Source organism: Erinaceus europaeus, chromosome 8 (genome assembly GCF_950295315.1).
Source record: "Erinaceus europaeus chromosome 8, mEriEur2.1, whole genome shotgun sequence".
In the NCBI taxonomy this organism is placed as follows: Eukaryota; Metazoa; Chordata; class Mammalia; order Eulipotyphla; family Erinaceidae; genus Erinaceus; species Erinaceus europaeus.
Window position 1 is genome coordinate 6,262,044 of NC_080169.1, and position 16,812 is coordinate 6,278,855.

General features: G+C 40.0%; 1 protein-coding gene across 6 annotated transcripts in view; it reads left to right on the forward strand.

Moving 5' to 3' along the window:
* The window catches only part of AMPH (amphiphysin), a 196,504-nt gene that overhangs the window by 158,473 nt on the left and 21,219 nt on the right, over positions 1 to 16,812 (forward strand). For 3 of the 6 annotated variants that reach the window (XM_060195839.1, XM_060195841.1, XM_060195842.1), the window contains one exon: positions 8,549 to 8,683. In XM_060195839.1, coding sequence (XP_060051822.1) covers positions 8,549 to 8,683 — 135 coding nt within the window. The remainder of the gene's footprint in view (positions 1 to 8,548; positions 8,684 to 16,812) is intronic. The other 3 variants (XM_060195840.1, XM_007535256.3, XM_060195843.1) reach the window with 1 other exon arrangement.

Below are 16,812 nucleotides of genomic sequence, written 5' to 3' on the forward strand. Positions count from 1 at the left end.
CTTGCCATAGCAATCAGGCAGGAGCAAGGAATTAAAGGCATACAGATTGGAAGAGAAGAATGCAAACTCTTGGTATTTGCAGAGGACATGATAGTATATATAGAAAAACCTAAAGAATCCAGCAAGAAGCCTTTGGAAATCATCAAGCAATACAGTAATGTGTCAGGTTATAAAATTAACATTCAAAAGTCAGTAGCATTCCTCTATGCAAACACTAAGTTAGAAGAAGTTGAAACCCAGAAATCAATTCCTTTTACTATAGCAACAAAAACAATAAAATATCTAGGAGTAAACCTAACCAAAGAAATGAGAGACTTGTATACTGAAAATTATGAGTCACTACTCAAGGAAATTGAAAAAGACACAAAGAAGTGGAAAGATATTCCATGTTCATGGGTTGGAAAAGTTAAAATCATCAAAATGAATATATTAACCAGAGCCATCTACAAATCTTCAATGAAACAAATACAATTACAAAGAAGACTAAGGCAAGCATAAACCTATGGGACTACATCAAATTAAAAAGCTTCTGCACAGCAAAAGAAACCACCACCCAAACCAAGAGACCCCTCACAGAATGGGAGAAGATCTTTACATGCCATACATCAGACAAGAGGCTAATGACCAAAATATATAAAGTGCTTGTCAAACTCAACAACAAAAAACCAAATAACCCCATCCAAAAATGGGGGGAAGACATGGACAGAATATTCACTACAGAAGAGATCCAAAAGGCTGAGAAACACATGAAAAAATGCTCCAAGTCTTTGATTGTCAAAGAAATACAAATAAAGACAACAATGAGATATCACTTTACTTCTGTGAGAATGTCATACATCAGAAAAGGTAACAGCAGCAAATGCTGGAGAGGGTGTGGGGTCAAAGGAACCCTCCTACACTGCTGGTGGGAATGTCAATTGGTCCAACCTCTGTGGAGAACAGTCTGGAGAACTCTCAGAAGGCTAGAAATGGACCTACCCTATGATCCTGCAATTCCTCTCCTGGGGATATATCCTAAGGAACCCAACACACCCAACCAAAAAGATCTGTGTACACATATGTTCTTAGCAGCACAATCTGTAATAGCCAAAACCTGGAAGCAACTCAGGTGTCCAATAACAGATGAGTGGCTGAGCAAGTTGTGGTATATATACACAGTGGAATACTACTCAGCTATAAAAATTGGTAACTTCACCATTTTCAGGAGATCTTGGATGGACCTTGAAAAATTCATGTTAAGTGAAATAAGTCAGAAACTGAAGGATGAATATGGGATGATCTCATTGTCAGGCAGAAGTTGAAAAACAAGATCAAAAGAGAAAACACAAGTAGAACCTGAATTGGAATTGGCGTATTGCACCAAAGTAGAAGAATCTGGGGTGGGTAGGTGGCGAGAATACAGATCCAAGAAGGATGACAGAGGACCTAGTGGGGGTTGTATTGTTATACTGAAAACTGGGAAATGTAATTCATGTACAAACTATTGTGTTTACTGTTAAATGTAAAACATTAATTCTCCAGTAAAGAAATAAAAAAAAAACCCACAAAAACAATAGCAACAACAACAAAACACGATGACCTATATACCCACCAAAGCCTCAGAATTATGGGCTTCAATGGAATACAGAAAGCCTGTTTGGGAGATAAATATCTCAGTGTAACTAGAATTCAGGGTAAGGTCACACGATAAAAAATGAAATTACCTCAAGAATTCACCCACAAAAATAGATTTTTGTTTTTATTTAAAACCAAAAGCTACCTCACTTCTCATCACATGCTTTTGTATTATGAATTATAAAAATAAGTCATTTCATTCTACTTTACTGCCAAGTGAAATGACAGAAAAATCTTAGGTAGAGACTGAGTGGGAAGAAGGAATTACTGTTAGTACTAGTAGTAGATCCGTAATGTTGAAGTTAGTCATGGGAAAACTTTTAAATATCCACTTCCTAGTAAAATTAAATGAAGACATCCTGAGTGATGTGGACGTATCGGTAATACACGATGGAAGGCTGTGTGTGACTAAGAAAGATGTTTGAGCTCACTGCCTTTCACTTTACAAGTTTGGAATTAGGCTGTTACATAGGATAAATTTATAGATGATTCCACTTTTTTTTCCCATTATCACTGAGGTTTTGCTGCTATAGGCTAACTTTTTTTTTTTTTTTGCCTCTAGGATTATTGCTGGGGCTCAGTGCCTGCACCAGCAATCCACTACTCCTGGAAGCTATTATTTTTCCTTTTTGTTGCCCTTGTTGTTTTATCATTGCTGCGGTAATTATTATTGTTGTTATCGATGTAGTTGTTGGATAGGACAGAGAGAAATGGAGAGAGGAGGGGAAGAAGGGAAGACAGAGGAGGAGAGAAAGACAGATACCTGTAGACCTGCTTCATTGCTTGTGAAGCGACTCCGCTGCAGGTGGGGATCTGGGTCCTCGAACGGGGATCCTTACACCGGTCCTTGTGCTTCTCATCATGTGTGCTAACCCGCTGCAAAACACCCGACCCCCTATAGGCTACCTTTTAAAGGTAGGTAGGTAGGTAGGTAGGTAGGTAGGTAGGTAGGTAGGTAGGTAGATAGATAGATAGATAGATAGATAGATAGATAGATAGATAGATAGATAGGCAGGCAGGCAGGCAGGCAGGCAGAAACATTATAGCATGGAAATTCCCCGGTATAGTAATACTGCTTTTTGTCTTACCAGGGGCTCAAGCTTGGGTCATACACATGGCAAAGCAGGGACTCCCCCAAAACATCACTCTGGCATATGCAGAGCTGAGGACTGAAAGTGGAACCTTACACTCATATTTGTGCTCTCCCTCCTCCCAGCCCTCACTTTTAATTAAAGAGATTAGTAAGAAGTTTGTCTTAACAATGTGTAAGGCATTTTTCAAACATCAGTGTGTTTATAATACATTGTCTTTGGGTAGATCATATAAAAGGTGGAGTCTTTGTGACCTGAAAATAAAGATTTTTAAAGTTTGAAATTCAAACTACATAGGTGTCAAGAATGGAGCCAAGGCGGGTTGATGGTGTATCTGGTTGAGTGCGCATGTGCAAGGACCCAGGTTCGAGCACCTGGTCCCCACCTGAAAGGGGAACACAGGGCTGCAGGTGTCTAACTGTCTCTCTCCCTCTCTATCACCCCCTTCCCCCTTGATTTCTGGCTGTCTCTATACAACAAATAAAGATAATTCCAAAAATAATTAAAAAATAGAAAAGAATGGAGCCAGAGAGGCTCATATGCCACCTTTGCTGGAGATGCTGATTCTGGGTGATAGAGTAAGAGACATAATGGTACAGAAGGAAGAAATACATAAGTATCAGTTGTGATTGAGCTAAGAAAAAATTGATATAAAAGGGAAGACAATAGATCCTAATGAGGGTGGGGTAGATAACATAAAGGTCATGCAAAGACAGTCTCATGCCTGAGGCTACATAGTCCCAGGTTCAATCCTCCACACCACCATAATCCAGAACTGAGCAGTGCACTGGTAAACAAACAAACAAACAAAAACACTCACTCCTCCTACTCTGATGCAGAAGATCCAGTCATAGATTCAATTTTTTTTTTTTTTGCTTGGTTGGTTTCTTCTCTCTCTCTCTCTCTCTCTCTCTCTCTCTGTAAAAGTTCTCCTGTTGTGGTGAAGTACAGCTATGACAAAACAAACAAATATATCAAACAAAAAATAAATCCTTTCCAATCTGCCAGCCATTCTTAGGGTTCAGAAGTGCCTCCACAGCGAAGTTTGCAGTTCTCACTAAATCAGCTCAAGTCAGGTGGGAGAAACAAGGCTTAAAGACAAAGCTCTACTTGAGTGTGCCTACACTCTTAACCCAGATGTCCTAACACATCCACTTTTTCTATATATCCACCTGCCTCTCCTCTTAGCACAGAGAATACAAGAAAGTGGGAAGCAAGGCTTTTATTCTAAGTGAGAAGTTTTACTTTTGAATCTCTAAGTTAAGCCAGCAGTGACGAGAGAACCTGACACTCCTCTGAATGAGATGGGGCTACTGTAGCCAGCAGTAGAAGACCACCACGTTTTGTTCCTGTGCTGCCAAATAGGTGGGACTTGATACCTGCTCATTTGCAATGCCTGTCAAGGAAGGCATCCAGGAGGAAAAAGAAATGTTGAAGCAGGCCACAATTCTCACAGGAATATTTTTCATCTTTCTACAAGATGTTCTTTACAATTCACCTCACATTTTCTTTCCATGATGACAAAATATTGACAATTTTCCATTGTCTCAGAAGGAATAGAAAGATGGTTTTTGCAAATTTGAGTGGCTTGTTTTAGGCATAGTCATGCCCTGTTTCACCGTAGTCACCTATTAAGTTCTAGTTTTCTCTCTAGAGTTTAAGTTACTAAGTTGCAATGTTGTGTTATCCTAGTTGGTACAATATTATATCGTAAGAAAAACTGCTGTACTCAGGGGACTCACCGGTCCTATCTGCTGGCATGCTGTACTTTGTGATCCCCAGTTTCAGGAAGCACACACGATTTGACTCACTGAGGATATTCCCCTCCTTAGTTTTGCTTTTCTACAATTTAAAAAGTTCTTCCTACTTATAAGAAAGTCCAGATAAGATGCACAATTTTTTTTGCACTTGTACAGATGACCTGACCAATGTCTTTTTTAAAAAAAGTTATTTATAAAAAGGAAACATTGACTAAACCATAGGATAAGAGGGGTACAACTCCACACAATTCCCATTACTAGAACTCTGTATCCCATCCCCTCCCCTGACAGCTTTCCTGTTCTTTAACCCTCTGGGAGTAGGGACCAATGTCTTCTAGAACTTCATCTCTCCTAAGTCCTACCCCACTGTGGAAAGATAGACACAGACTGGGGTTATAGATCCACCTGCCAACACCATGTACAGCAGAGAAGCCAGAAGCCAGACCTTCCACCTTCTGCACCCAATAAAGAATTTTTTGGTCTATACTCCCAGAGAGATAAAGAATAGGGAAGCTTCCAGTGGAGGGGATGGGAAACGAAACTCTGGTGGTAAGAACTGTGTGTAATGGTACCCCACAACCTTGTTAATTGCTATTAAATCACTAATAATTTTTTTAAATCATACTTAAATTTAATGTAAAATAACATGTATAGGGGGGCAGGTGGTCGTGTACTTGGTTAAGCGCACATGTTGCAATGCACAAGGACCCAGGTTCAAGCCCCCCAGCCCCCACCTGCAGGAGGAAAGCTTTGCAAATGGTGAAGCAGGGATGCAGGGGTCTCTCTGTCTCTCTCTCTCTCTCTCTCTTGTTCTTCCCTTCCCCTCCCCTCTCGATTTCTGGCTGACTCTATCCAATAAATAAATAAATAAAGGATAATTAAAAATTTAAATCATATATATTTAAAACTATATGTATGCATATGATATAAAATCCTATGTAAATCATATTTATATATGGTTGTGAATTGAAAAATATATACGCACACTTGAGTTATTTTGAAAGTCTTAGGACTCTTCATCTGACTTTTGCCTTTCTCCACCACATATGCTCATTTCACAGGGATCAGCGATCTGCTGGAAGATTTCCTGGTGCTTTGTCAAATTGCCCCTTTTGTCCTTCATGGTGTCGCTCATTTGAGAACATGCTCTCAGAGCAAATCACCTTGACTTCCACAATGGGAAGATCATACCCTGAGAGCTTACAGACTCTGTTTGCTGCCATGAAAGCTTCTTCTATCATGAGCATAATTCTTTTGGAAGAATAAAGTGTAATCTTTTCCCATAAAGGACTCCTGAGAGTATATTAGAGCAAATTTTATCTCATTCTTTCCTTAAAATTGGGTCAGACTGTCTCTTAAAAGTTGTCGAGGCCCATAAAAATAACAAGTCTCTGCACACTTATCTACCAAATTGTCCTTTAATTTTATTATGTCTTTTGAAGAGAAGGGCTGAGTGATCTTAGCATACATCACAAGGGAGGATTTGGTGGGGGCACAAAGCATATGTTTTGTATATTTATCCACTACTAAAGTAGTTATCATTCACTTTCTATGTGCTCATTTTACTTCTCCATCAGTTCTATGCAGAACTGGTCATGTATGTTGCCTTTGGATGTACAGAACTGGAAGTGGATTTTTTGTTTGTTTGTTTGCTTGTTTGTTTGTTTATGGTGAGTCTGGCAGAGAATTATTTTTCTGGAGAATTAATTGCATAGGGCCAGGCAGTGGTGCACCTAGCTAAGCACTCACATTACAGTGTGCAAGGACCTGGGTTCAAGCCCCTGTCCCCACCTGCAGGGGGAAAGCTTTGCACGCGGTGAAGCAGAGCTGCAGGTGTCTGTCTGTCCCTTTCCCTCTCTGTTGTCTCCTCCCCTCTTAATTTCTCCCTGTCTCTATCCAATAATAAATAAATAAATAGAGAGAATTAGTCTTCTTGCTTCTCTAGGGAAATACTTAAAAATGGTTATAGCATTAATATAAAAGACTCTTTTTTAAATCTTTATTTATTCCATGTAGTTGCCCTTGTTGTTTTATTGTTGTAGTTATTGTTGTTGTTATTGATGCCGTTGTTGTTGGATAGGACAGAGAGAAATGGAAAGAGGAGGGGAAGACAGAGAGGGGAAGAGAAAGACACCTGCAGACCTGCTTCACCACCTGTGAAGCGACTCCCCTGCAGGTGGGGAGCTGGGGGCTCAAACTGGGATCCTCACACTGGTCCTTGTGCTTCACACCATGTGCACTTAACCCACTGCGCTACCGCCAGACTCCCAGAAGACTCTTAAGATGCCATTTAGTTGATATTCACTTAGTAATCATATTAAATACGTGTGCCTTGCCGGTCTAGCGTCGCAGGTGGGAGAGAGACGACCAGGGACTCATGGCTGAGCTGGGAACGCAGTTCAATCTTTATTGATGAGTGGGGATGCACTTCAACAATCTAATCTCTATTCATTAGAAAATACTGTCCTGTATATCTCCTGAGGCGGAGTTGTCAAGAAGAGGAAGTACGTAGAATAGGGGGTGGGGAGAAGGAAAAAGCACGGGAACCAGTGGGGATTGAACCAACGAAAACAATGATGATGTAAATAGACCACAGCGTTAAGCAATAAAAGCAGACAGAAGGTCTTATAAGCAGAATTTAGAAGCATACCAACAGTACCTTTTATCCTTTTTTTTTTTTTTAGTCTATCAGGGCCTTGCATCCACACTATTCTACTGCTACTGATTTTCATTCTTGTAAGAGGATGAGAGAGAGAGAAAGAGAATGAGCTTCCCCTGACTCTGTGTGGTACTCCCGTGTGGTGCTGGTGGCTTGAACCTGGGTCCTCACATGTGGTAAAATGTGTGTGTTACCTAGTGAGCTTTTCTTACAGCCCCATGTATTTATTTGTATTAGTGAAAAATGTAAAAATGGGGGTGTTTTCAGTTGTCATGGCTGCTTGTACAGGCTATGGAATTTAAAATGTATTTATTCAGGGATTAATGGTTATAGTCGACAGTAAAATATAATAGTCTGTACATGTGTAACATTTCCCAGTTTTCCACATAGTAATTCAGCCCCCATAAGGTCCTCCTCTGCCATCATGTCCCAGGACCTGAACCCTCCCCACAACCCCAGAGTCTTTTACTTTGGTGCAATACACCATGGCTATGCTAGAAATGGACCTACCCTATGACCCTACAATTCCTCTCCTGGGGATATATCCTAAGGAACCCAACACACCCATCCAAAAACATTTGCGTATCCCCATGTTAGCAGCAGCACAATTTGTAATAGCCAAAACCTCGAAGCAACCCAGGTGTCCAACAACAGATGAGTGGCTGAGCAAGTTGTGGTCTATATACACAATGGAATACTACTCAGCTGTAAAAATGGTGATTTCACCATTTTCAGCCCATCTTAGATGGAGCTTGAAGAAATCTTAAGTGAAATAAGTCAGAAAGAAAAGGATGAATATGGGACGATGTCATTCACAGGCAGAAGTTGAAAAACAGGATCAGAAGAGAAAACACAAAGCAGAACCTGGACTGGATTTTATTGCACCAAAGTGAAAAACTGTGAGGTGGGTGGTGGTGGGGGGGAGAGTACAGGTCCTGGAACCGGATGGCAGAGGACCTAGTGGAGGTTGTATTGTTATGTGGAAAACTGAGAAATATTATGCATCTACAAACTATTGTATTTACTGGTGACTGTAAAACATTAATCCCCCAATAAAGGATAAAAAAATGAAAGAAAAAAAGTGCTGCAGTGGATAAAGTGCTAGGCTTGCAAACATGAGGTCCCGAGTTCAATCCAAGTCATTGCTTTTGCCACAGTGATGCTCTGGTTCTCTCTCTTTCCTCTTTCTTATTAATAAATAAGTTAATAAATAAACAAAAAAGATTTATTTTTAAAGAGAGGAAGAACCCCTTTGTAGTGTCTTTCAGTTCCAGGAACATCTTGGTGTGAGCCTTTGAACCAGCATAGTATACTGAATGAAGCTTATTTGTCTATAGGATGGAGAAGATAGTCTCAAGTTGTGTAGTTGACTTCGGTGGTATCTGTTCACCTATTGATTCTTTTCCTTCTAATTTTCAAAACAATCAAAGGCTGAGTCAGAGCAGGTGCTGGCTACAGAGCCGGAAGTGGAGGAGCCCACCGCTGCTGCAGCAGCACCTGCTGCTGGACTGGACTCTGGATTGGACAGCCAGGCTGAGGAGCCAGGGGAGGAGGCAGTGGTGAGTCCCAGCTCTCTCCCTTCCCTACCTGCACCCCCTGACTCATCCCCTGCTCATCTCATGGTCCTACCTCTCTGCCGGGCTAGCCTGAGAATGTTTCTTCCTGGGCACGTGCTCTCTGGGTTGGAGAGAACTCGACCGGAGCCAACCTGGGCTGCTGCTTACTCAGTGACATGGGAGAGGAACCAGGAACTCTCATGGGAACGCAATGCAATGCTTTTATTGATGAGAAAAAAATGCCTTTAATCTTCTGAAGGGAAGTGGCAGGTCGGAAAAGGAAATGGCTAGGAGAGTGGGCGGAGTGGAAAAAAGAGCTCCGAAGGTAGCAAGTGTCCTTCTAACCAATGGGGATTAAACCAATGCCCTGCAGGCAGGGTGGGTCTCAGACAAAACAATAATTATGTAAATAGACGACAGTATCAAGCAATGGAGCATGGGGGAACTGGTGTATTGCCCAACACCTCTCCCCTCTCATCTGTTCTTCACTTGGGCTATGCCACTACCCTATCTGTCATAGTTCCCCAGCGTCAAATTGCCTTCATTCATTTGACAGTGAAACCTCATTCTCTGATTTTTTTTTTTTAAGAAGGTATTCAGGAATGGTCTTACGGTCTGTAGAAGAATATAGTGCAGTCATGGGGTTGGTTCTTTTAAAAGAACGTCTTGATTTTTTATGATATTCTTCCATTCGTGGCAGATGGGTTATAGAACTTGTAAGTCATCAGACATTTCAATTCTGTGTGCCACCAGAGATGCTGGAGATTTCCCTTTTATTAGGTGTCAGTTTGCAGGAAATCAACAGAGGTAAAATGTCTTTGTGTCTAAACAGTGGCTTTGCACAGCATGTATTTTAATGGGCTGAACAGAGCCCAGTACAAGTTTAAATCCTTATACAACAAACTTATGAGTCTAGAGGGACTCTTCTATCTACAAACTATTTACTTAAAATCAGTTCTGAGAGCAAGGGTAGATAGCATAATGGTTATGCAAACAGACTCTCATGCCTGAGGCTCCAAAGTCCCAGGTTCAATCCCCTGTACCACCATAAGCCAGAGCTGATCAGTGCTCTGGTTAAAAAAAAAAAAAAAAATCAGTTCTGATTCTGACTTGAGGCACCAAGATGCCCTTTGCCCCCAGAAACATAGATTCATTTGTCTGCTTGGAGTCTGCCTCTTCCCTGGTTCATGCCATATGATATCACAAACTAGGATATTTGTGCCTTGATGGACTGGAAAGTGTTAACACCAATGCTAGTATGGAAAAATGCCAAGGACAGTGTAATCAAAACCTTAACTAACTGATACAAGTATATGCATCTTGTGTTCTGGAATTCAAGCTCATTTGTTTCCCAGTGAGCAATATTAATAGATATTACATATTATATATTTACCTACTGTGTCATAATTATTATACATAAAAAGTTTTGTTAATCTTTTTAACCAAGGGTGATATTAAAATACTTAATGAAATACTGAATTGTAGGAAAAGTCATGATGCATTTGGTATAGAAAAACATATTATTGTCTATAGCCATACCACCCTGGTTAGTACTTGGATGGGAGAAAAACGTGTCATGGGGCCAGGTGGTGGTGTACCTGGCTGATTGCATATGTTAAAATGCACAAGGACCTGGGTTTGAGTCCCTGGTCCCCACCTGTAGGGGAAAGCTTCACAAGTGGCAAGGCAGTGCTGCAGGTCTCTCTCTGTCTCCCTCCCTCTCTGTATCCCCCTATCCTCTTGATTTCTGGCTGTCTCTATCCAATTAAAAAAAGATAACAAAAATAATGTTAAAAAGAAGAAGAAAAACATGTCATGACTTTTCCAACAATCCAATATATGCCATAAACATCAGTCATGACTAAGATTAACTTCACTCATCCAAGGAAATACTTGTAAGAGTTCTTCAGTTAGAAAATACTTCCATCCTAAATCTTACAGGTGAACTTTAGAGAATAGAAAAATAGATCGTAAAATGCCAAGGAAGTTGGAACGTGTCATGAATGATTTTGACTGCTGCAGAACCTCAGAGTTGATATAAGAATACCAGGCCTAGGTTTCACCATTTGAGCCAACATTCTCCAAGGAAAAAAGTTCCTTCTTCCACCCACATATGGAATGAAAAATAATACAGGTGTTAACTAAGAGAGGACCAGTTTATAATGGTTTAGCTTGTCTAATGTGCATTGCAATTGGATACATTCAGTATTTTTTTGGATTTTTTTTTCTTTTTTCTTTCTTTATTTCCTTTTGTTGCCCTTGTTGTTTTATTGTTGTAGTTATTGTTGTTGTTGGATAGGACAGAGAGAAATGGAGAGAGGAAGGGAAGACAGAGAGGGGGAGAGAAAGAAAGACACCTGCAGACCTGCCTCACCGCTTGTGAAGTGACTCCCCTGCAGGTGGGGAGCCGGGGGGCTTGAACCAGGATCCTTATGCCAGTCCTTGCACTTAGCACAGTCAGTATTTTTAAATTGGCTATGTCTGAGTGAAGTTCAATTTTCCCCCATTTTATTTTTCCTACTTAGGAAGGTAACATCCATCAGATGAATGTTTATTCTCTAATGTCGACTTAAAGGTTTTTATTTTTTTTTTCTTTGGGTCATACTAATTGAACATAAAATGAGGTTTTTTTTTTTTTTTTTTTTTTTCTAACAACGTAAGGCCTCTTGCTTTGTGTGGGATTTAGCTGTAAAGACGTAAAAACCCGCACTGTGTTCTGAGCACTCGTCAACACGCTGGCTGTGGCTGTCATCAGTCAGGACTGGGTCGACGTGACCTTTTGAGGTCATCCATTTTCCTGTCAACATGTCAGCACTCTGCTGTTACTTCCGGTCTTGACAAAAATACATGGCTTATGAAATTTGGTGGGTTTTTTTGTTTGTTTGTTTGTTTGTTTGTTTTTAAAAAGGTAAGTGTGAAAGTGTTTTTGAAAACAGGACATTTTAGCACTGGTTCACAGCAAACTAGAGGGCTTTCAGGTTTGATGATTGCTTTTTTGGTTTTTTCACTTATACCACCAGATTTTTATCAGTATATTTACAGAATGCATTTTTAAGAGCCAAAATACTGCCCGTTTTATAAAATTTCAGAGCTATGAAACTGTGCTTCAGGTACAAAAAAAAATGATCACTATTTGTTAATGCTTGTATGATGGTGTTCATATGCCATTGTGTGTACGTATGGCTGCCCTGGGGGAGAAAGGAAAGATATTTTGTCCTATGTTATTGAAAATATAGAGAATCACTCATAGGAATACAGCCAGACTCAGAAAACATAACCATCCTTTTTTTTTAATCTTTCAGGAGAGAAGTAAAAAATATATATTCAACTGAGTACTTACATGCAAGGAACTCATGTTTGAAAATAAATATATTTTACCACAATGGTGGGCAGAAGTTCATATGCTTAAGTTATTCATGTAGTCATAAAATTAGGTTAAAAAGCAGATGAAGATTATTTTAACCCACATTGATTCAATCTATCTTATTGAAAGGCCTAATTTTCTATACATTTTTGTCTAAATTTCTATCAAAAATGTTTAATTAAATATTTCTTTTTTTCTTATATTTTATAAAAAACAGTGCTATTATTAAATTGTTGATTGACATCATTTTCAAAACATACATGGGGAAAGGTTGAACTAAAGATATTTTAATAATTTATGGAGAATCTTAGAAGATGAGATTCTGACCTATTTTTTCTGGACACTAAGTCAACTTTTAAAGATCAATTTAAATCAGAGAGAGAGAGAGAGACTCCCGATGACTAGGTGCCAGAATAAAGTCTACTAGTGGTAGACTGATTGGAGCATTTCTGTCTGCAGATAATCCATGTGTTAGCTTCTTCCTTCCTTCAGTTGACAGATATTTTTGAATTCTATCTGGATGGCAGGTCTGGCTCTGGGAGGTGAATAGTGGATGATGCAATAGGTGGCTGTGGTTCTTATCATTGCTTGCACAGATGGATTATGGACGAGTGTGGCTTCACACAGTGGTCAGGGAATCCTCTTGTGATGGCCATCCCAGGCTTAGACTGAACCTCCAAATGTAAGAAATGAAAACATCACAGGGAAGGCACTATATATTAGAAGAAATAGGAGAAAATTAATCTGTCATCTGTCCTTCATTATGGTAGAAGTATCTTCAGCTGTGAAATGCTTGCACTAAAAAGCATACAGATGGAGTTACTTTCTTACTTTTCTCATTAAAAGATAAAGGACAAATAAACCATTAAACTCGCAATAAATATAAAAGTAAAAATAGAATGAAGATAAAGAAAACAAAGGACAGAGATGGTCATTTTCTCTGAGTGTTTCTGCATTTCTTGTAGTAGCTCATTGTATTTTCACTACCTAAAGCCAAACATGACTGTCTCCTTTTTGCCTCAGGTGCCCAGCAGAGAGCAGGCTGTATTTATAATATATGCCCACTAGTTTCTGAGTCATTGACTTATTGGCTGACTAATGCTATAGCATTGGAGTCCTGAAATGGACTATGGCCCTATCTCTTAAAATATAAGGATTCTAAGGATCCTGGTTCGAGACCTTGGCTCCTCACCTGCAGGGGAGTCGCTTCACAGGCAGTGAAGCAGGTCTGCAGGTGTCTAGCTCTCTCTCCCCCTCTCTGTTTTCCCCTCCTCTCTCCATTTCTCTCTGTCCTACCCAACAATGACATTGATAACAATAATAACTACAACAATGAAAAACAAGGGCAACAAAAGGGAAAATAAATAAATAAATATATTTTTAAAAAGAAAGAAAAGGAAAGACAGAGAGACACAGATAGCCCTGCAGGTAGGGGCCAGGGGCTTGAACCCGTGTTCTTGCACATTGTAATGAGTGTGATTAGCCAAGCACTGCACCTCCTGGTCTCAAAATCTACTTCTCCCGTACACATTGCAAAAACGAACAAAAAAACCAACAAACAAAATAAAACACCTCTCAATTAAAACTTAAAATACTGATCTTCAAATAATAAACTGGGTAATCTTCCATGATTTTCAGGCCTAAATTAGCTCACTAACTAATTTAGTTCATCAAAGCTCATTAACTTCGGCATTTCTTCAGAAGACCTTCATTTTTAAAAGAAATTGTGGGACTAATGTTAAGCAGGTGTTTCCATGACAACATTGCTGTCAGCAGTAGAGTTATGGGGACTGGCTGCTGAAGGTTTATGATGAGACTGAAGGCACTACTACTAGGGGAGTAAATTGAAAAAGATGATTGAGATGAAGGTCAAGGGGAGGGGGCGCTAAATTCCTTTATTAGAAAGGAGCTACATCAAAGTATCACATGAAATTTGTAGTACAAGCTGCCACCTCTGAAAAGAACACTTTGGAGAAGCACAGTTCCAGTGGGAGAGCTCATCTCTGCAGTCAGGCTGGAGGTAGACCAGTAGTGTTTTTCAGAATTATAGTTTATGTGAATAGGGGTACCAGCTGCCAGTTCATGTCTTCGTACAGGAACCTTCTTTGACCCTTAAAGACCCTAGCTGCTTCTTGAGGTTTCCCTTAACTTCATCCTGTGTGTTCACACAAATACTGGTTTCTTCAGGTAAGTCACGAGGTGGAAATGGATCCAGAGTAAGATATAGGCAGGAAAAGGCAAATGTGGCCTGTGGTCCTGATGCCCACTGTGATATTTATCTCCCTTCATCACTTTCTCAGAGGGACTGAGAATGGTGGTTTTTGCCTCCAGGATTATAGCTGAAGCTCAGTGATGGCACTACAGTCATAGCTCCTGGCCTCCATTTTTTCGTGTGTGTGTGTGTGTGTGTGTGTGTGTGTGTGTGTGTGTGTGTGTGTGTTTGGGTTTGATTTCCATTTTATTGGATAGGAGCCAGAGAAACTGAGAGGGGTAGGGGGAGACAGGGAAAGAGAAAGACAGGCAGACCTGCTTCACTGCTTGTGAAATGACCCACCTGCAAGTGAAAGAGCAGGGACTCAAACCAGGTTTCTTGAGCAGGTCCTTGTGCTGAGGACTATGTGCGCTTAACCAGGTGTGTCACCACCTGGTCCCCAGTCCTGGTGTTCGTTAGTGAAAGAGTCAGAGCTAATTTTTTTTCTTGCAGTTCCTTTTCTAGTGCTGCTGCAAGTTCATTGTATTTTCTCACTTGGAAAATGATAACTTCAACTCAGATGAACTCTGTGGTTCTCCCAGCTTTGAGATCCCATTACATCTCCAACTAATGTGCTAGTTATGAACTAGAACGAAATCATCTGCATGCTCAGTCTTCAGTTGAATTTTGTAGCACAACGGATAATAGTAGTAGAAGGTTGTTTTTTTATTGTCTCTTTCTGTACTTATTTTTTTTAAAAAAACTGAAATCTACAGTATCATTGGTAAAAAAAAAAAAGTAATTATAATAATGTAGTGAAATTCTATCCACGCAACTTCGTATATTTTTACAATATTTTACAATATGAATTGCTGTTAACTGTCCTGATGGAGTGCACAGGTTGTCATGCGCAAGAACACAGGCTCAAGTCTCTAGTCCTACCTGTGGGGGAAAGGCTCCTGATTTGTGGAACAGCGCTGCAGGCGTTTCTTTCCCCTTCTCTCTTTCCTCTTCCTTCTCAGTTTCTTTCTTTTGCTTTTGTTTTTTGCCTCCAGGGTTATTGCTGGGGCTCAGTGCCTGCACTAGGAATCCACTGCTCCTAAGCCCATTTTTTCTTTTCTCTTTCTTTTTCCTTCCTTCCTTCCTTCCTTCCTTCCTTCCTTCCTTCCTTCCTTTCTTCTTTCTTTCCCCTCTTTCTTCCTCTCTTTCTTTCTTCTTTTTTTTTATAGGACAGAGAGAAATTGAGAGGGGCAGGGAAGACAGATGGACACCTGCAGATCTGCTTCACTACTTGTGAAGCAACCCCGCCCCACCGGTGGGGAGCCAGGGGCTTGAACAGGAGTCTTTGCACAGGGCCTTGCACTTGTGTCGTGTGCTATCCCTGGTGTGCCACTGCCCGGTCCTCCCCTGTTTTTTTATCAAAAAGAAAGAAGAACAGAAAAATAATTTTGATTAGGAGAGATTTCTGATACATTTACTTGTATACTCAGATAATTCATGTAAGAACCACTCATTCTTCAGACATGTCCTATTTGGGAGTTAGTGGTAGAAAGCGATGAGTGTGGGGGGGCAGATAGCATAGTGGTTATGCAAAGAGACTCTCATGCCAGAGGCTTCGAAGTCCTAGGTTCAATCCTGCTAAAAACAACAACAAAAACAAGCAAGCAATGGACTTGTGGAGACACTCAGTCCTCAAGATAACTATAGAGTCTCTGAATAAAGAAATACATTGTCTCCTTGGATATGCGTTAAATACATTGTCTCCTTGGATATGGGTTTTGATAGGAAAGGAATGCAGAATGAGAATGTTTCAACCCAGTTGCAGTGAATGGGAGAGTTACTGCAATTTAAGTATTAATTGACTTGTCTGGAGAAAGATTTTGTTTGAGTAATGTTCAACAAATGTAAAAGCACCCAAGATAGGGCCTAGAAGATTGTAGGTTTAGGCCAGAAAAGCAGCTTACTTGGATAGTGTGCTGTTTTTGTTATATGTATTTGGTGCTGTCTCCTCTTTCTTTTTCTCTCTGCCTCTCTATCGAGAGAGGGAGAGAGAGAGAGGGAGGGAGAGAGAGAGGGAGAGAAAGAGAGAGGAGAGAGAGAGGGGAGGAAGAGGAGAGAGAGAGGACTGAAAAGAAAAGAAACACAAACTGCAAATTCATAATAAATGTCATTATTGCCCACAGGTTACATAATGTCCACATTTTTAAACTGTTCTGTAGAAATCTGTGGGTAACAAGAAGGTAACTTCTCTTAAATTCTTGTGTAAAATGTCCGTTGCCCATAGAAATGCAATATTGGGCTCAAATTTAAAAGTACAGAGGTGTAAATAGAGTTTACATTTATTTATCATTTATGTCATTAAGTGAAATACACCCCAGGGAGATTGTATGGGAAAACTGAAAACTTTAATAACTATTAACAGAGGGGTTCCCCCCCATTTTAAGTATTCTTTATACTAAAATATACAAAGAAAGTCAAAGCATGAAATAAACTGTATTTGAATGTAAAACATTAATTCCCCAATAAAGAAATAAATTATTTTTTAAAAAAAGAAATAAACTGTATTCTAAACATGTT